This window comes from Seriola dumerili, unplaced genomic scaffold, assembly GCF_002260705.1.
Source record: "Seriola dumerili isolate Sdu_G_001 unplaced genomic scaffold, Sdu_1.0 BDQW01000189.1, whole genome shotgun sequence".
Taxonomy (NCBI): Eukaryota; Metazoa; Chordata; class Actinopteri; order Carangiformes; family Carangidae; genus Seriola; species Seriola dumerili.
This window is the reverse complement of record NW_019174444.1, coordinates 2325648-2346641: the sequence shown is the minus strand read 5'-3', so window position 1 is coordinate 2346641 and position 20994 is coordinate 2325648. Positions and strand designations below refer to the sequence as shown.

Here is a 20994-nt window from a genome sequence, read left to right as displayed (position 1 = left end):
GACGGTGCTTTTTTGCTCCAACGCTAAAAACTTTGCTCCGTACCTTTTGGTCCATCTGTAAAAAACTTCTGGAAGCTGTAGAGAGAGATCTGACAAAGCTCTGTCTGTCAACGTTCTACAATAGCAACCATTTTCAAGATGTCAGACGGCGGCGGAGCGAAAGTTCAAGGAAAGAACGAGAGAGAGGAGACATGACACATTAACATACAAAATATCTGACTGGCAATTAACCTCATTACTCTACCTGTGCCAATTCTAATTACACACATTTTTGGGGTTAATGTCCCATAACAATTGAGAAAAGAGCCAAGAAAAAAAAAAAAAAAAAACACAAAATGGGAAAAACACATGGAAACGCTTCAGTATCCTGAAAGCCAAAACTTTCCTTCGGGACACTGATAATCTGCGTTTTTAAAAGAGAACCTGGACGGCTAGAGGGACGACAGTGAGGAGTGGAGGTGGAGGAGGAGGAGGAGGAGGAGGAGGAGGTGTGAAGACGAAGGGAGTGGACACTGAGGAGGAGGTGAAGGTGAAGGGACTCACCGCAGAGGGAAGGAGAGCTCCAGCTGCTCAATAATCTGGGACAAGAAGGGGAGGAACCAGGTGACGGACAGGTGTGGAGAGGAGCCAGGTGAAGCATAAAACAGTGAAGCTCAAAAGTGTGGCGGTCTCGTGTGGTGCGAGTGCAAAGGTGGCAGGTAACAACGTGCTGGTGAATCTACTCAAATACTGAACTTAAGGGTGATTTTAAGTGGAAATTTTACTTGAGTATTTCCGCTTTGGAGACTTTCTACTCCACTACATTTATCTGATGCTGGAGAAACTTAGTACTGTACAGATAAAGATCTTACAGTCGGTGTTATATTCAACCTTAACAGGAATAAACTAAGAATCACCCTCTCCTGGTCGTCTGCCTCCGCCGCTCAGACTAGTTTCAGGTTACATCCCTGTTCATCCAGAGTCACAGAAAATATGAACCATTTCGTGAAATTATCATAATTGCTGTGGGAAGTCTTGAGTAATGGTTAAAAAGTGTTTTGTGAGGCTACACTGACCTTGACCTTTGACCTTTGCCCCTCAAAGTCTAATCAGGTCATCCTTGAGTCCTAGTGAATGTTTGTGCCAAATTTAAGAATGTTCCGCTTCAAGGCGTTACTGAGATATCATGACCACGAGAATGAGACAGACGGACAACCCGAAAACAATACGTTCGCTCCGGCTCCGGCTGTTGCCGGGGGCGGGAGGGATAATAAAAACAACCTTCCCTCGTTTCCTAGTTTCCTATTTCCTAGTTCTTCTAAATCTGTTATAGGATCATTTTTATGTAAGATTAGATGGAGGGATCACTGGTCACTGGGCCAGAATGATCTAATGAATGTCATGTCATTCACACTGAATTTAAGGATGAAGAGGTAGTTTACCCCTTTTGTAAAAGTCTGCTTCTCTCAGCCGCAGACACCAGAGAACGTTAGTTCTCACAAGTGATCGGTTTTAAGGTGATCAGCCACCGATTACATCTTTTTAATGAAAATCGGCCGATAATGATCGCCGGCCGATCAGTCAGGGCATCCCCTACTTGTAAAATGTTAAAAAATAGAGTGTAATAGTGCTAATTGATCAGTGGCATCAAGGGGGTAACTACCTCTTCATCCTTAAATTCAGTGTGAATGACATGACATTCATTAGATCATTCTGGGCCCAGTGACACAGTGATCCCTCCATCTAATCTTACATAAAAATGATCCTATACAGATTTAGAGAACTAGGAAATAGGAAACTAGGAAACAAGGGAAGGTTGTTTTTATTATCCCTCCGCCCCGGCAACAGCCGGAGCCGGAGCCGTATTGTTTTCGGGTTGTCCGTCTGTCTCATTCTCGTGGTCATGATATCTCAGTAACGCCTCGACGGAACTTCTTAAAATTTGGCACAAACATTCACTAGGACTCAAGGATGACCTGATTAGACTTTGAGGGGCAAAGGTCAAAGGTCAAGGTCAGTGTAGCCTCACAAAACACTTTTTAACCATTACTCAAGACTTCCCACAGCAATTATGATAATTTCACGAATGGTTCATATTTTCTGTGACTCTGGATGAACAGGGATGTAACCTGAAACTAGTCTGAGCGGCGGAGGCAGACGACCAGGAGGAGGTGATTCTAGTTTATTCCTGTTAAGGTGATATAACACCGACTGTAAGATCTTTATCTGTACAGTACTAAGTTTCTCCAGCATCAGATAAATGTAGTGGAGTAGAAAGTCTCCAAAGCGGAAATACTCAAGTAAAATTCCACCTTAAAATCACCCTTAAGTTCAGTATTTGAGTAGATTCACCAGCACGTTGTTACCTGCCACCTCTGCACTCGCACCACACGACGCCACACTTTTGAGCTTCACTGTTTTATGCTTCACCTGGCTCCCTCCCACCTGTCCGTCACCTGGTTCCTCCCCTTCTGTTCCCAGATTATTGAGCAGCTGGAGCTCTCCTTCCCTCTGCGGTGAGTCCCTTCACCTTCACCTCCTCCTCAGTGTCCACTCCCTCGTCTTCACACCTCCTCCTCCTCCTCCACCTCCACCTCCTCCTCACTGTCGTCCCTCTAGCCGTCCAGGTTCTCTTTTAAAAACGCAGATTATCAGTGTCCCGAGGAAAGTTTTGGCTTTCAGGATACTGAAGCGTTTCCATGTGTTTTTCCCATTTTGTGTTTTTTTTTTTTTTTTCTTGGCTCTTTTCTCAATGTTATGGGACATTAACCCCAAAAAATGGTGTAATTAGAATTGGCACAGGTAGAGTAATGAGGTTAATTGCCAGTCAGATATTTTGTATGTTAATGTGTCATGTCTCCTCTCTCTCGTTCTTTTCTTGAACTTTCGCTCCGCCGCCGTCTGACATCTTGAAAATGGTTGCATTTGTAGGAACGTTGACAGACCAGAGCTTTGTCAGATCTCTCTCTACGACTTCCAGAAGTTTTTACAGATGGACCAAAAGGTACGGAGCAAAGTTTAGCGTTGGAGCAAAAAAGCAACCGTCAGCACAACAACAGAAAGAAAAAAAAAAAAATAAATAAATAAAATAAAACTGCTTTGTACTCACTTCTTTGCTCGGCTCGTCTCAGGAGTCCTGGGCGTCGGATCTGAGCCGGGTCAGAGAGTTCCTCATGGGGTACATGAGGGGGGGGCCACAGCCTGAGCCGATGCTGCAACTGGATGAGGTGAAACGATACACGAACACACACACACACACACACGTGCACAGAAACCCGAATAAACTGTGAAGGTTTTTTTCTTATACCTTCCTGTCTGATCATGTGACTTTGTTTTTCCTAGTTCCTGACCTTCCTGTTCTCCAAAGAGAACTCTGTGTGTGACCCTCGACTCTCACCTGTTGTTCACGATGACATGAAGCGACCTCTGTCTCAGTACTGGATCTCCTCCTCACACAACACGTACGTCCCATAACACGTCCCTCATGTTCTCAGATCTTCTTGTTTGTCTCCATAACGTCCAGCGTCCGTCTCCAACGTTGGAACATCTTATTGTCTAGAAAGGAGCTTTAGTTGTTTTTATTCTCTAATCTGTGATTTAAACACTCCAAACATTTAAACACTCACTTGGAAAATCTGCTTATTCACTGTTTTACAGACAAATGATATTGACGTAGCTTAGCCTAGCTTAGCATAAATATTAAGCCTAGACTAGCACTGAAACTGGAAGCTATCTTAGCTGCATGAAAGGAGCCTCCCAACAACTCAGATCCGTCTCATTTAGATGTTTTGTATTTGTGGTTACGACCAGTGAGTTCTTAGTTGTCGTCACTACATTATTAACAGGCGTCAAGGCCGGTGTGGTACCAGAAAAAAGGAATTAAAATGAATAATAAATAATGATCGTATTACAGTGTGAGTGCCACTACTCTAATGAACTCGTTTCCATGTCGTCATGACCTCAGCTACTTGACAGGGGACCAGTTTTCCAGCGAATCATCTCTGGAGGCCTACGCCCGCTGTCTGAGGATGGGCTGCCGCTGCATCGAACGTAAGAGTCCACGTTTTAAAAAGCGAATTTTCGGCTTTTCAGAACAAAGTTGAAGCAGAGTGTTAACTTCCTCAGTTTTAATGTGAGGTGTCCGCAGCGCGTCTGTGCGGCTGAGTCCTCACCTGCCGATGGTGCTCTGCATCCGGTGGCACGTGATGTTTTAGTGTTTAGTTCTTTTGGTGACGCGAGAGCTGAGCGCAGTGAGGGTCACGCAGCCTCTACTGAGCATCTCAAAGCTCAACATGAAGCTTGAAGTGTGTTTTCTGATGTCAGTGGACTGCTGGGACGGACCCGACGACCTGCCGATCATCTACCACGGCCACACCCTCACCTCCAAGATCAAATTCCTGGACGTGCTGCACACCATCAAAGAACACGCCTTCGTCACATCTGAGTAAGTGTGTTACCTCACTGATTCACTGAATGACCTGGGTTTTAGCCGACCGCAGGCGATGCAGTTGATCTGTGCCGGCGTGTTTGAGCAGGTATCCTGTGATCCTGTCCATCGAGGACCACTGCAGCGTGGTGCAGCAGAGGAACATGGCCACACACTTTAAGAAGGTGTTTGGAGATCTGCTGCTCACCAAGCCGGTGGATAACAGCGCAGAGGAGCTTCCTTCGCCCTACCAGCTCCGCAGGAAGATCCTCATCAAGGTGCACACACGCACATTAAACAGACACAAACACGCACCTGCTGTGTGCTGCAGCAAATCACGCCTGTGTTTCAAGACTGAGGCCAAGAAGGTCCGAGAAGTGCAACCTGCTTTTACCTGAATTTGGATAATAAAAATGATTTGGTGCTTTTTTTTTTTTTTTTAAGGCACGTTCAGGTGATTCTTACCAACAAAACCGTGTATCAGGTTGTGTTTACCAGGTGTGTTGAGGTCGTAGTCAGGATGGAAGTAATAGCAGCCAATGAAAAACTTTCTTAGCTGCCTGGATGTGTTGTTAAGTGAAGAAGAGGATTTATCTGGATGTGTTTACCATTTACCTGCTGCACTTGCCAGTTGTCCTTAAAAGTTAAATGTCACTATTTAAACTCAGGGGTCAAGGAACTTTACTTGTTTACAGGGAAATATCTTGACCAGACCCCATTCAAAATCAATACATGGTGGACAGGAGAAAATTTAAGTTTTTCCATTTGGGTTGATAATGTATCACAAGTCTTAGTAGTTGAAGTAGTTTTTATTCTGTCATCACCCATAAAACAGTAAATGTAAACAATGTAAACAGCAAAAAAACTAAATCTTTGTATTAAGTAGTGACTGAACGGTCTCAGGCCGGAGCAAAATGCTTATATACCCCCCCCCATTATTACCCTTATCAATTTAAGCTGCTCACCAAAAAGAAAAGAAAATTGTTCACACTAGTGAACCACTCCTTTGAAAACCAAAAGGGAATTACAACATTATTTTATTTATATTTGCATGTTTCCATAATATAACCCTGTGTTAGTTTATAATCAATCACAACCCCAAGGAATTTAGTTTCAAAATTCTATTTCAATGTCAACATCCCAGATTTTTATAACTTTAGGAACATGTTAGTAAGTAAGTCTTCACCGTGTGCAATGTGTGTAGGTAAAAATGCTCGTCGATGCAGCCACATGGTGACGCTGTAGATCAGAGTGTCTCAAGCTTTGTCATTGTGTCACAGCACAAAAAGCTGGTGGAGGGAACTCTGTACGAGGAGGTGACGTCAGCCAGCTACTCCGAGAACGACATCAGCAACTCGCTGAAGAACGGCATCCTGTACCTGGAAGACCCCATCGACCATGTGAGTGTGCAGTGTATGTGTGTGTGTGTGTGTGTGTGTGTGTGTGTATACACAGTATTTACTAAAGTGTGGTTTCTGATTCACAGACATGGACTCCACATTATTTCGTCCTGACCAGTAATAAGATCTACTACTCAGAGGAGACGTCCCACTACCAGACAGCTGATGAAGAAGAGGACGATGAAGGAAAAGAGGTAGGGAGATGATGAAGATGTCGGTCATTGTGATTGTGATGATGATGATGATGATGATGATGATGATGATGATGATGATGATGATGATGATGATGATGAGAGCTGTGGTAGAATGGTAGAAGAGAGGTATATGATCAGGGGAAGTTCATGCTGATGTTGAAAGTCTTTACAGTTTCGTTGTTTCTGGTGTTTGGTTTCTTCTTCCTGTTGATACAGGGCTGGAAGTAAAGTAACTAATTATTAATGAATAATAATAGAAAAATAGAAAAAATAAATTCAATTAAAATAAATTAGATTAAATTGATGATTAATAATAATAAAAAGAAAATGACTCTAGAATAAAAGTTAAGTAGAGAGGAGTTTATGCCTCCACCGAAGCTGCACAACACTCTAAATTTATTATTTTAATAATGATTTCTCTGCATCTGGATCCAGATGTGCATGAAAATGAAAATGGTGATAGACTGTGCTGCAACACATGAGATTTTTTTTTTTTTTTTTTTAATTTAAGTAAAAGCAAAAAATCATAAGCAAAAACATTTCATAAAAAAAAAAAAAAAAAGAAAGAAAGTCAATGTTAAGAAAAAGTAGTCCCTTCCTCCCTGGCCCATAGGTGCTATTTTCACATTTTTAAATATGCCTCTAACAAACTGGACCGGAGCTTCTTTCTAGTCAATGTATCAGCACCTCCTCATAAGATAATCCGTTGAACACGATGCGTTGATGATTATCAGTGTAATAATATCTGAATGTGTCCCGGCTTCTCCGTCTCTCTCCTCTCTGCGACTCGTCAGGAGTGCAACAACAACGAGCAGCACTGCGCCGAGCGCTGGTTCCACGGGAAGCTGGGTGGAGGTCGAGACGGTCGACAGGTGGCTGAGAAGCTGCTGCAGGAGTACTGCGAGGGCGGGGCTAAAGACGGCACCTTCCTGGTCAGAGAGAGTGAGACGTTTGTCGGAGACTACACCCTCTCCTTCTGGTCAGTAGGAACAGGGAATCTGTTCAAAGGTCCTGAATAGTATAAAATGAGATTTTACCTGAATTCTGCTCTATTTTTATTCAATCACTCAGAAAACAGTCAGCCAATCAGAAGAGACGCTCAGAGCCTCCTCTCCAGAGAGAAGCCTGAGAGAGGAGATGTAAAACTACATTGAGATGGTTTTTGGTTTTTAAAACAACAAATATATCTTCTTATGGATCAACACTTCAAATAAAACACAGGAGAAGAAGAAAATATTGAGCTTTTAAAGGGAACTCAGCTGCATCTCTTTGTTTTTTTTAGTGGAGAAGAGAAAGGAGAGGAAAACAGGAATTAGAGAAGAGTGGGGAAGAATTTAGAATTAAAATGATCAAAGCTGTGAGCGGCAACATCGCTGGGGCCTTCACAGTTTAGTCATGAAGGAAAAAAATGATTTAAAAGTGATTAACAAAAAAAACTGTTGAGTGTGCTTCACCTTGGACGAGACTGATGGAATCTGTTTGGTGTATTTTTATTTATCTGAAGGACATTTTTTTGTCAAATTAAATACATTTGAAAACAACAAAATAAAAATGTAAATAAATAAAAATCCCAATATCAGGATTCATTTGAAAAAAAAAACTATTTTCACTTTATTAGTTTCAGATTTTCAAATGGAAAACAAATGCTCAGTAATTAGGAACTTACTTTAAATGTATACATCTGACTATATTTATTTTACTGTGCTGTGAATTTCAATATAAATTACTTATAAATATAAATCAATTATTATTTCTATTATTATTATTTTATTATTATTATTATTAACTATTATTCCATCTCACATAATTAAAGTTTATTATTATTATTATTATAAATGGACATAATAAAATGTAGGTCATCTACCACATTCCTCCTCTGTCTGCCAGATTCATTTCATTATGATCTGATATTAACCTCAGCTACAGCTGTATTTATACACTGTGATGTGTTACAGACAGAACAAAGAACAGAGAGCTGAAAGTTTTCACTGGTTTCTTCTTGGTTGAAATGTATTTAGCAGCTGACTCCTGTTCCTCCTCGTGCAGGCGCTCCGGTCGCGTGCAGCACTGCAGGATCCACTCGCGCCAGGAGTCCGGCTCCACCCGCTTCTACCTGACCGACAACCTAGTGTTCGACAGCCTCTACCGCCTCATCTGCCACTACAGAGACACGCCGCTGCGCTGCAACGAGTTCGAGATGAGGCTGGGCAGCCCCGTGCCCCAACCCAACGCACACGAGAGCAGAGAGTGAGTGGCGGACGTCCGTGAACGCAACACGCTCTGTGTTAGTCACTGAGAGAGATCAGCGGCTGAGGAAAAGTTTGTGTGTTTTCCAGGTGGTACCACTCCAGTCTGTCCCGCGTTCAGGCCGAACACATGCTGATGCGCGTCCCCAGAGACGGAGCTTTCCTGGTGCGAAAGAGAAGCGAGCACAACTCCTACGCCATCTCCTTCAGGTGAAATATCAGAATCACACAACGACAAGATGTAATTCATCTGGTTCCTGCTCAGCGTGAAGACAGTTTCCATCCGTCTGTCCGTCTGTGTGTCTGTGTGTCCATCTGTAGGGCGGAGGGAAAGATCAAGCACTGTCGTATCCAGCAGGAGGGACGTCTCTTCATGCTCGGCAGCTCGGCAGAGTTCGAGAGTCTGGTGGATCTGGTGAGCTACTACGAGAAACATCCTCTTTACCGTAAGATGAGGCTGCGCTACCCCATCAACGAGGACACGCTGGACCGGATGGGCACCACGGTCAGTCACACACACACACACACACACACACGAAAATCAAGTAACTTCACCTGAAAATCTGATTTTATTTTTAGCAGAGTTTCAGGCTGCAGTTAATGATTATTATCATTATTGTTTATTAACTATCTAGTCTATAACATGTCAGTGTTCAGCATTTTTTCTTGATTAAAGGTGTAAATAATCAATAATCAAACCTGTTGATTCATTTTGTGGAGTGATTGCTTTCACTTGATAAATTTAGTCACAATTTAACAAGTTAATTCATATGACACAGCGACAGTCAGGAAACACTCTGCACCACGAGCTGGGTTACAGTGCAGTGATAATGTTGTAATCACTTACATGATGCATGCTTTTGATTTGATTTGATTCACACACATAAAACATCACAAATATATTGTATATAGAAACCTGTACACGACTTATGTTAAGATCTCACCACAATATAAACATTTAAATCATAAAAAAATAAAAGTATAAACAATATATTTGATTGTAAACTGCCTCCTGTTTTCACTGTGATGGATGAAATAATCCACATTTAAGTCTCTGATAGTTGATTTTTTTTTTATAACATCACTGTAGAATGAATAGAATAGAACCAGTGACCGGGGAAAGTAGGAAAGCCACAATTTGAAAATCTAAATTGGTTCAACCATTTCCAACTAATGGCCCACATCTGACCCCATAACAATACAGTTACAAATAATGATAAAGATTGAACATTGAGGACTGAACTGAGAACAGAGGAGATCACTTGTCAGTTCACCATCTGTCTCTTGACTCTTTCCTTTGACCTCTTCCTGTTGTTAACCAGCTATGGCAACTCTTTTAATCACACTGAGATAGAAAACAAGGGAACGATGTGGTCCGGCAGCGACAACTTAAAAGTTCCTATCATCGGTTTATCACACTGAAAGACCTAAATACGAGAAAAAAAAACAAAACATTTAATTTTAAACATTTTAAATGTTTTTAAAAAATAATTTTCCACTGTCCAGAAACATTTCAGCCTCAGAGACAAAGACCAACAGCTGGACCCTCAGAGTTTCAAGGTTTGAAATAACCTTCTTTATTTGTTGTTTATCCGTCAGGAGCTGGACTACGGGGCGCTGTATGAAGTCCGCACGCCTCACTTCTACGTGGAGGCCAATAAGATGCCGACGGCTCGGGTGAGTGAGAAACAAATCTGTACTTTGGACCCTCAGTTTAATCAGCACATGATTACCGAATGCTTGTCTTATTATATCATTTAGTAAATAATTGGCAGATTCAGTTCCACTTTAACCCTCCTGTTATGTTCGTTCCTCAGGAACAGCAATGATGTTCCTGGGTCAATTTGACCCGGGGCATGTTTAATTATCCAAAAGTGTCAGAAACCACAAAATCCCAATAAACATTGTTTATATCTCATTATTAACTCCATTACTAACCATTTCAATCAATATTTAGTGTAATGGTGTTCTTTACCTCTCAGATCATGGTTCAATGAGGATAATTCACTCGTTTTTCATTAAAAAATGCATCTTAAAGCTTTTTTTTAATGTACTTTGGAAAGACCTACATATAAAATACAAGACTTTTACATGACATTAATTTTTTTTAAATTTTATTTTACATTTTGAATTTTTTTTGGGAGGGACTCGGAGTAGAGCCGCTGCTCCTCCATGTCGAGAGGAGCCAGTTGAGGTGGTTCGGGCATCTGGTGAGGATGCCTCCTGGACGCCTCCCCGGGGAGGTGTTTCGGGCATGTCCCACCGGGAGGAGGCCTCGAGGCCGACCAAGGACACGCTGGAGGGATTATATCTCGCGGCTGGCCTTGGAACGCCTCGGGATTCTCCCGGAGGAACTGGTGCAAGTGGCTGGGGAGAGGGCTGTCTGGACCTCTTTGCTGAGGCTGCTGCCCCTGCGACCCGGATCCGGATAAGCGGGAGACGACGAGATGAGACGAGACAAATTTTTTTTATGGAGTGATGTTGATACATTAACACGAGACACCTCTTCTGTTCATCCAGTGTGACATTAGGGCCGGGGTTATAGAGTAGTGGAAGTTGCTCTACCCACTTGTCCTACACTGTCCCGATAGCTGCCAGCTTGTCTCTTGTCTCTCTCCCGTCTGACAGCCCTTGTCTCTCGATTATCAAATCGGATTACTCTGGAGAAAATATGAAAAGTCTCCGGAGACATTGTGACACAAAATATAGCCCTGCCTGTCTCTGCATCCCACAGACTGGCTGTTAATTCATCCTTTGACTTATAGACCCCAGCCAGGATGAAGACCCCCAGATATGCATGTAAATGCATTTTATCCTGCTCCTTCCACTTCTCCCCTAAAACACACCTTCCTTCTAGATTAGCCATTTCGATAATGATTTTCTGTATTGAGTTGGGCATGACCAGCTCAAAAGCTGACTTGATGTCTGTCCCACGAGTCACTGCCATCCTAGCGGGCCCTGGCACTGTCTTTATTATGCTTTCTGCAGACAGTTTTACCTGAAGTATATTTGGGGATGAAGACCACTGTATTTCACCATTTTTTGATGTGAATGTCTTGCTTGGAGGAATATGAATAGCAGTTTCCTCATTTGGTTCATAATCAGAATCATCAGACTCAGAATTGAATTTTACATGTTGATTAGACTTATTAAGCCAAGCAGAAGAAGTTTCATACCCAAAAAATACTTTTAACTATTTTTTTTTTTAGATTTTTTCATTTTAAAATGGGTCAATTTGACCCCGGAACATAACAGGAGGGTTAAGCTATCACAGATATCAGGATGGGCAATAGGAAATGGGGAGGAAGAAAAAAAAGAATGAAGGAGTGTAGAACTAGTTGAAGCAACTGTATTATGGATTTAAAGTTTTTAACAATTAACCGTGGCGCCCCCCGAGTGGCAGTAAAGACAGCTTGCGGCAGACAGCGGGGTTGTCTCATTGTACTACAAAGCTCATGCCAAGAGATGCTACAATCATTAATATTCTTCACTGTGGGCCTGTGAGAAAGTATTTCTTCAGTGTGGAAGTAAATGTTCTCATGCTGCGTTTCAGTGCACGGTCAAAGCTCTGTACGACTACCGGGCTCAGAGAGAGGACGAGCTGTGTTTCCCCAAACAGGCACTCATCCTCAACGTGGACAAGCAGGAGGGCGGCTGGTGAGCGAGTCTCAGCGTGCGCGTCACTTCCTGCGTGTGTTCATCAACACGCGCAAGCGCTCGTCGTTGACCTCTCGGTTCTCTTTAAGGTGGCGAGGCGACTACGGCGGGAAGAAGCAGCTGTGGTTTCCTGCAAACTACGTGGAGGAGGTCCCCAGTTCTCCCACCAGAGAGCTGGACGAAGCGGTGGGTGTGGAGTGACTCGGGATTATCTTTCTTTGTTTTAGAATCAGTCTTCTTCATCCCTGTGTTTCTCTTGTCTCGTCTCAGTCCACAGAGAACAGTCCTCTGGGAACGTTCCTCAAGGGCTTCATCGATGTCCCCACCTGCCACGTTGGTGAGTCCAGTAAACAGTGATGCTTTACATCAGTGGACAGGTGTGTGAAGGTGATAAACAGATCAGATTTTCTGCTCCCTCTCCCACCCATGACATCAACTTTACAGGATTACACTTTTTTTTTTTTTTTTACTGATTTTCAACCAAAAATATTGTTTGAAAAACTACATTTGATTTGTATTGTACCCAGTATCCCCAGTCTAACTCTACGTCTCGAGCGCCAGCATTACTCTGACTGTTCACACCAGAAACGCATTTCTCCTCCTCTTTCTCTCTCTCACGTCACACGTAGAGCCGATCTTTATAATAATGACCAATAACTTCAACAATGAAGTTAAAAGGACCATGGCCTTGTGTGATGATCTGCCGGGAGGAGCTTCTCTCCTGCGTCTGCTCCTCTGTCTCGCTCTGTTTAGACTCTCAGATTCATTAACGTTTTAATCAAAGGCAAGGCAAGGGCAAGGCAAGTTCATTTGTATAACACATTTCAACAACAAGGCAATTCAAAGTGCTTTACATAGAGCATAAAAGGCTTCAAGACAGAATATAAAAGCAACACACCTTCAGCTCTGCTTTAAAAGACCTGAGAGTTGCAGCAGACCTGCAGTTTACTGGGAGTTTGTTCCAGATATGTGGAGCATAAAAACTGAACGCTGCTTCTACATGTTTAGTTTTTACTCTGGGGACAGAAAGCAGCCCTGTCCCAGATGACCTGAGAGGTCTGCTGTAGATGATTCATATCATAGCAGCAGATCAGAAACGTATTTTGGCCCTAAACTATTCAGCGCTTTAGAAACCAACAGCAGTATGTTAACATCAATTCTTTGACAGACAGGAAGCCGGAAAGCTAGAAACTTAAAAACACAAAGTTTTGCAGTAATAATTTTTACAAGTGCTTTCAGGACACATTATTGTATTACTTAAATTTACATAGTTATGGTCCACAATGATATGTTGAGGGAGACATGATTTCCGCCCATGCCCCACACATCATCACACATCACATATTAAAGTTGTTGTATCTAGCTGTAATTTTACAATCCAACTTTTTTGCTGCATTGTCATATTTTTTTTATTCCTTAAAATCAGATTTTAAGCTGCTTTTAAAATTCAGATTCAACAAAGGTCAGTTGTTGGGGTGAAACTGTCAAAAAGGCTGTGGCCATGTTGTTTACCCCCCCCCCCCCCCCCCATCTGTTTGTCCAGTGGTTCATAAAGACGGGAAGAACTCGAGGCCGTTCGTGTTCACCATCCACTCCCAGCACCTCTCCTCTCACCCGGTCCAGACCCTGGACGTGGCCGCGGACAGTCTGGAGGATCTGACCGGCTGGGTCGGCAAGATCAGAGAGGCTGCACAGAACGCTGACGCACGGGTCAGTGTGACGCCCTACACACACACACACACACACACACACACACACACACACACAAGGAATTTCCATATTGTTGTCAGCCCTGACTTAATGTTATTGTTTCCTTATCTCCATGGTAACAGATGCAGGAGGAGAAACAGATGGAGAGGAGGAAAAAGATTGCAGTGGAGCTGTCGGAGCTCGTGGTTTACTGCAGACCCGTCCCCTTCAATGAAGACAGTCAGAACCAAACTTCTCTCACTTCTCTCGCTTTTACTACAGCTTCTGTGTTTGTGTCTCATTGTCTCTTGAATTTGCTGCTGTCGTTTGCAGAGATCGGGACGGAGCGAGCGTGTTATCGGGACATGTCGTCCTTCCCAGAGACGAAGGCAGAGAAGTTTGCGACGCGCGGCAGAGGGAAGCGCTTCCTGCAGTACAACCGCCGCCAGCTCTCCAGAGTTTACCCCCGAGGACAGAGACTGGATTCGTCCAACTACGACCCGCTGCCCATGTGGCTCTGCGGCTCCCAGCTGGTCGCACTCAACTTCCAGACTCCAGGTCAGTGTTTGTGCATTTATATTTGTGTGTGTCTTAGCCTCTATTAAGATAAGACACACAAAGAGATCCTTTTTCGACTCCTGCCTCCGGTCTCAGTGAAGCCAGACTGCATCATATGGGATGTAGACAGGTTCAGTTTTTACATCCCACAAAAGAGAAACACTCAGGGTCCAGCTCCTGAACTGGGATGTGTACTCAATATGTGTCTGTAGATAAACCCATGCAGCTGAACCAGGGCTTGTTCATGCTCGGAGGAAGCAGCGGCTACGTCCCCCAGCCCGACATCATGAGGGACGACGCCTTTGACCCTTTCGACAAGGACACGCTGCACGTGGAGCCAATCACCATCCAGCTACAGGTCAGACTGATCACGGAGAGAACAAGAAAAAGTCCTCAGCTTGGATCAAACTAGTAGTTTGATTAAAGTTAGTGTATCTGTCTCTCACCTTCTTCCATGTCTCCCTCCAGGTGCTGGGGGCCCGTCATCTGCCTAAAAATGGCCGCAGCATCGTCTGTCCCTTCGTGGAGGTGGAGATCTGTGCAGCTGATTACGACAGCTTTAAGTGCAAGACAGACGTCGTAGGTAAGACGGTTAAAAAAAAACCCACAACAGTGCTCCTTCACTTCACATTCATGCTGCACTGGGCGTCCTGACTCTCTCTCTCTCTCTCTCTCCATCTCCCTCCCCCTCTCTACACCCCCCACTCACCAGCTGATAACGGTCTGAATCCTGTGTGGGTACAGAAGCAGTTTGTGTTCGACATCCATAACCCCACCTTCTCCTTCCTGCGCTTCACCGTCTACGAGGAGGACATGTTCAGTGACCCCAACTTCCTGGCACAGGCGACCTATCCTATCCGTCTGCTCCGGACAGGTGAGCGTTCGTTTATCACCCACTCACCAAACACAAAGCTGAGATTGGACATTTTTACAAACGTTGGGTTATGTTCAATCACAAAAAAATTTAAATAAATGGTATTTTTTATATAAGTGATTCTTACAGTCAGAGCTCCAGCTCTTTTTTTTTTTTTAACTTTAGGTTAATATATATATAAATATATATCGCCTTAAGTCATATACGTCCTGGTGTGCATATACACCCAACACATCCATGCACATACATATACACAACTAAATGCCAACAACTAGGAGTAATTACACCTCATTTCCCTCGCTGGTGAGTGATCTGTGTTGTGTGTTGTGTGTTGTGTGTTGTCAGGCTACAGGAGTGTACCTCTGAAGAACAGCTACAGTGAGGAGCTGGAGTTGGCGGCACTTCTGGTCCACATCGAGATCGTCAACGCAAAGGTACACAACAGTTGAGTTCCTCTCTCTCTCTCACTGACAACTGAAATCAATATCACCATATAATGAAGAATGATTTTAATTTGTACATCAATCTACATCACAGTATGGAAAATTGTTCCCAAAAAATCACATAAAAAGAGCCAATTAGTACCGTGATGAGTTATTAACAGAAAAGCTTGTTATTTATTTTCTTATTTATTTATTTATTTATCTTGTACGAAGTCAGTACTTTGAACCAAAAATATGATTATATTGTCAAATAAATAATAAATATTTTTTAACATGCTGTAATTAACATTTGTGATTGACATTTTTTTCAAAAAAAAAAAAAAAAGGCTATTCAATAATCTATTATTATATAATCTGTTATTTACAGATATGGCTGTAAATAACTGATTATTGAATAACCTTTTTCTTTCTTATTTTATATTTCTTTATTTTATATTATTGGCCCAAATTTTTTCTAATTAATATATTTTTTGTGGTTTTATTATTTATGTATTACAGTGCAGTGGAGTTGCTTTATCTTTTCGTATCTCCAAGTTGACTTTTCTTTTTTTTTTTAGGTCAAAATGTTCATATTTGTCTTCCCTAAAATTTGTCTTTTGAAATTAATGTCACAATATAATTAAGAATATTTGTGTTTTATTTGTCAATCTATTTCACACTCTGGAAAACCGTTTCACAAATTATGTAAAATTAATACTCATGTACTGAATCAGAAAAATCTTTTAAAGCAATAATTCAAACTCACTTTGTTGGGATTTTATACAATTTACAATGAATCAGAGAATTTTGTGGAAAAATAACAAGTGACTGGCATTTTCTACATTGACTATTTTATAAACCGAACAATTAATTAAACAATAATCATATTATTCAGTAATAACAAAAATCATCTGCAGACCTTTTTGTAAATATTTTTGTATTATATTTACTGTACATTCTATGTTTATAAAAATGCATTCATGCAGGAGGAAGACGACGAGAACTTGTACACGTCCATCCAGCTGCTGCGGGATCGAACCAGCGAGCTGTCCAACCAGGTTTCCCTCCTGGAGAGGTCGGGCTCAGCGGACCTCAGCTACCAGCAGAGTCTGGAGGAGCTGAGAGCGGCTCAGGATCAGCTGAGTGAGCTGATGGAGGCTCGAAACCGCAGGTGACTGAGCTTACCACAAAGAAACATGTACTGACTGACATCCAATTAAATTACATGTATTTTACATTTATTATTTATGATGAAAGGATTCATTGATCCAACAGAATATTAATTAACAATTTTGACAAAACATTTTCTGGTTGCCAGACTTTCACATGTGAGGATTTGCTGTTTTCTAACTTTTTTTATTTGAACAATAACAATTATTTTCTTGACAAATTTTTTGGTCTAAACAGCAAAAAATATCCATCCATCCAGAACACAAAGTGACCAACGGTCCAACGACCTTCAGTTTATTATCACAGACGACTAAGAGCATCAGAAAATATCCACATTTCAGATCCTGGAACCAGTTAAATTTTGATATTTTATGAATTGTCAAAATAGTTGCAGATTAATTTGATTCCATTTCCTAGATTTATTAATCAGGTAATTGTTTCAGCTCTTATTTTTTATATATACTTTTATATATTTGCATTAACTTTACTTATAATACATAATGTCCTTAACATGGCAGGAAATATATATTTATTAATAATTTTTTTGTTTTTCATTGTTTATTTTGTGTTTGTCATGATATCGACACATTTAAGCCCTAAACCTATTAACATCGAATGTGATTGGTTTAACTTAAAACCTCGATTCAACACAAATTTTTTGCTGTTTTTGTCTAATTATTAATTACTTATCAAAATTGTTGCAGATTAATCTGTTGTCAAATGCCAAATCAAGTCTTTTTTGTATAATCTAGCATTACTAGATTATATTACTATTAGATTACTTATAAACTGTATTTAACATGACAAAAATATCCAGACATAAGCACAAACCAGAGCTGTAAGTAACAGTAACATGAGAAATAATCCGCTTTTTCTTTTCTTTTCTTTTCTTTTCTTTTCTTTTCCAGGCTGATGGAGAAGAAGAGGAGGGAGAAGCTGAGGCAGCAGGTGGCAGCAAAGCGCAGTTAATCCTCCCGTCCACCAGAGAGCGATCGACTCAAACGCAGACTGTGCCTGACGCTTGCTGCCACCAGGTGCTGAGCAGCGACAGCCCGACAGAGGGAACGGGCTTTCTACAGCAGCGACATGCAATCTGTTTATAACTGATGACAAACACACACACACGTTCCTTCACAATAGATTGTGAGATTTGACAGCAGCGTGCTGAGCGAACAGCGGAGGAACAAGTGAGAGTGTGAACGACAAACAGAAGCATCTCATGGACAAAAACTAAACAAACAACAAAAAACTAAGCTATAAAAACAATCACAGATTTCAGGCTGGAACACATTAAGAGTGAGTTGATGTTTTCATGACGAACAACAGACAGGACAAGTGAAGGGTTCTGAACACCGACAAAAACTTGTTTTACTTGTTAATTCGCGGCATTAGAACTGCAACAAGTAGTTGATTAGTTAGTTAATTAGCCCTTGGACAGGAAGTTTAATTGTCAACTATTCATCAAATAATCATTTTTTGAGTTAATTTACCAAACATTTGATGGCTCCACCTTTTCAAACGTGAGGATTTGATGCTTTTCTTTGTCGTACGTGACACGAAACTGAACTGTTGGTCGAACAAAACAAGGCATCTGAAGACAGACATTTATCACTGTTTTCTTTCTTCTAATCAGTGATGAAAATATGTTCCAGTTGTAATCATGATGCGTTGGTCTGGTAGAGACGCTTAATGTAGTGAATGTCACCTACTTATCATAAATTTGCTGTTGGCCAACTGCCACCAGAACAAAACGTCACAAAAGAAAATCACATCTCAGTTTTACAACAAAGATGAACCCTGTCCAGGACAGTGAAGAGTAAAAGAACAAACAAACCTCTCTTATGAGTTAGGATTTAGATTATTGACAAGTTTAGAAAACTACAGAACTCAAATAAAAATGTAAATTCAGTCCTTAACTCATCAGATTTGCTCTTACTGTGTTTCAGGCTTTAGTGAGAAAAAACAGGATCAAAGGGAGAAGAAATCTCAGGTTACACAAATGGAAGGGAAAAAAAACCTTGGTATGTGGATAGAAAAAGGGAGCAGTGGGCACACGTAGGAAAAAGGAAATATCATGTATGTGCCTTTGATGAGTGTAGTTACTCTAATGCTTCAGACTGACTGCTTTCTCTACAACTGGAATAGTGGCCCTTTAAGGGACAACTACTAACAAACTGGAGGAGGAATCAGACCACTACTCATGAAATGGATTCCATAGGGATTTAAAGACTGACATCTGTTCCTCCAAATCAAGACCAAGTCTTTCATGAACTCCGCCTTCAGGTGACGGGACGGGGGGGGGGGGGGGGCTTCCTGTCACTGCTAGGTCTACCTGGGACTGTGTCGAACTGTGTCAAACAAATCCTCACCAAACCACACCGATAAGGTCTTCTTCAAAGGGCTCTAAACATATGAATACTCCCTTTATAAAGAAGCATGAGAACAGCGAGCGAGCGGGGGGGAGGAGGAGGAGGAGGAGGAGAGAGGAAGACCACGTTCCTCACAACGTCCCCCTGGATGTCACCTGCACACGGACTGAGGTGTGTCCATTTTGACTGGACACACACACACACACACACACACACACACACACACACACACACACACACACACACACACACACGACAAACAAGGGCTAATCACAGAAAACTAGCAAAGCACTCTTTTTAACCTGCCGGCTCAGATTTCACACCTCACGTCTGAACCACGCGACTGGAACCAGCTCCCATCATCCGGCTCTAATCAATGACTGTGGTTCAACTGGTCCTGGATCTGCCAAATTTGACCCACTGCATGGCTTCATATCTAATAACACCCCACCCCCACCCTCTCTCTGTAGCTACTCCACCTTCCCATCATCCTGTCTAATTTCTCATTGTATATAACTTTTATTTATCAGACGGGTGTAGACCCTGTTTTAATAGATGAAAGAACACACTAGGGGAATGATAATGGACTTCAGATTGAAGATACTGTAACTTTATGTAGAAATGAATATTGTGTACTTGGAGCTCCCTTTAAACGTCCCCATAGACACAAACCTCTCTCTTTCTCCCTGCGCTGCAGTTGCACCGGGTAGGGACTTCTATGCAAAGGTTGTCTTCTTGGCCTATAGCCATTGTGTATTAGGCAATTTGACTCAAGGTGTCGTTTTCTCTCTGTATCTATGCTAACTGTCCAGTATTATTACTCTGCATTACAAATCCTGTGCAAGTTTCCATTTAATAAAGCTCTTTCATGTACGCCGGTCTGTTGTATTGAGACGAACACACATGTCCGTGTGGTGTTTTTTTTTTATATAATACATACAGTCAAAACTGACAATTCAATCCAGATCTTCAGATCCTTAAAGAATATGTTTAATTATAAAACCACTATCAATATAATCATCTACAGGGTTTCAGCATCCACTCACAGTATGTTGGACACTGAAAGACCTGTTGGTAGATTCATAAGCAGACCCAACCAGTGACATGAATATGGATATAAAAGAGCTGCTTGCTGGTATGATGCCTGCTTGATGTAGCTTTAGTGAATTATTCACTTCCAAGTAGATGGAGAGCAGAAAATTAACCAAACTTCTTAGCTGATGATTTAGTGGTTAAATGAGTTAGTTATAATCTGAAAAGGAACAAACCATGGGCGTCGAGTGGCGTAGTGGTCTAAGCAGGCGCCGCATGTGTAGAGGCCACAGTCCTCGCTCCCGCATCGGACGGCCCTTGCTGCATGTCATTCCCCCTCTCTCTGCCTCCCCATTTCCTGTCTCTCTACTGTACTATCCAATAAAGGCATAAAAAGCCCCAAAAAATATACTTAAAAAAAAGAAAAGAAACAAACTGAAGCAAGACCTCAGGGAACCGTAAACATGTTTTAAAAAATAGTTTTTCTTTTGTGGAACCTAGATTGTTGACTTAGACTTTGACTGCATGTTTTATTAAAAAATACATTTTATTTCTACCCACCACTTACCCAATTTGGCTTCTTTCTTCCCAAAAGTTGGGAAAATCAAAATCTGACCAATGAGCTCGCTCTGTGTCATTTGTGATAACCTGCAGTTTGGACGTTAGCAGTGGCTGTGACAGTCTCTTGTTGTAAATGATCTACTGTATGAAGCAAAAAGTATAGAAAATTAAGAGTAAATCACAAATAAACTGGGTTATTATATTGTAGGAACATAAGAAAGATTACATGTAAATGCACAATTTAAGTGCTAAAATATCCACTCTCTGCTTAACATTCAATTATGACCCCATTATCATGAGCAGTGGAATGATTAGCTGATTAATCGATTAGTCTGTTTTAATAATCAATTCATCAAGTCAGCGAAAAATGTCTAACGTTTCAACGTTCCAGCTTCTCAGTTGTAACGATTTGCTGCT

At 41.7% G+C, this 20994-nt stretch overlaps 1 protein-coding gene across 1 annotated transcript in view; it reads left to right on the top strand.

Annotated features, from left to right (window-relative positions):
• Positions 1-18983, top strand: part of LOC111227542 (1-phosphatidylinositol 4,5-bisphosphate phosphodiesterase gamma-1-like) — a 47614-nt gene extending 28631 nt beyond the window's left edge. The window contains exons 7-32 of the mRNA XM_022753076.1: positions 2461-2495; positions 2911-2983; positions 3111-3206; positions 3322-3440; positions 3944-4029; positions 4303-4423; positions 4515-4683; positions 5686-5805; positions 5892-5999; positions 6794-6978; positions 8046-8246; positions 8336-8455; positions 8567-8750; positions 9845-9922; positions 11799-11902; positions 11992-12088; positions 12173-12239; positions 13446-13612; positions 13735-13831; positions 13925-14149; positions 14362-14507; positions 14618-14732; positions 14862-15023; positions 15369-15457; positions 16432-16616; positions 17524-18983. Coding sequence (XP_022608797.1) covers positions 2461-2495; positions 2911-2983; positions 3111-3206; positions 3322-3440; positions 3944-4029; positions 4303-4423; positions 4515-4683; positions 5686-5805; positions 5892-5999; positions 6794-6978; positions 8046-8246; positions 8336-8455; positions 8567-8750; positions 9845-9922; positions 11799-11902; positions 11992-12088; positions 12173-12239; positions 13446-13612; positions 13735-13831; positions 13925-14149; positions 14362-14507; positions 14618-14732; positions 14862-15023; positions 15369-15457; positions 16432-16616; positions 17524-17584 — 3210 coding nt within the window. The 3' untranslated portion in view covers positions 17585-18983. The remainder of the gene's footprint in view (positions 1-2460; positions 2496-2910; positions 2984-3110; positions 3207-3321; positions 3441-3943; positions 4030-4302; positions 4424-4514; positions 4684-5685; positions 5806-5891; positions 6000-6793; positions 6979-8045; positions 8247-8335; positions 8456-8566; positions 8751-9844; positions 9923-11798; positions 11903-11991; positions 12089-12172; positions 12240-13445; positions 13613-13734; positions 13832-13924; positions 14150-14361; positions 14508-14617; positions 14733-14861; positions 15024-15368; positions 15458-16431; positions 16617-17523) is intronic.
• Positions 18984-20994: the final 2011 nt, after the last annotated feature.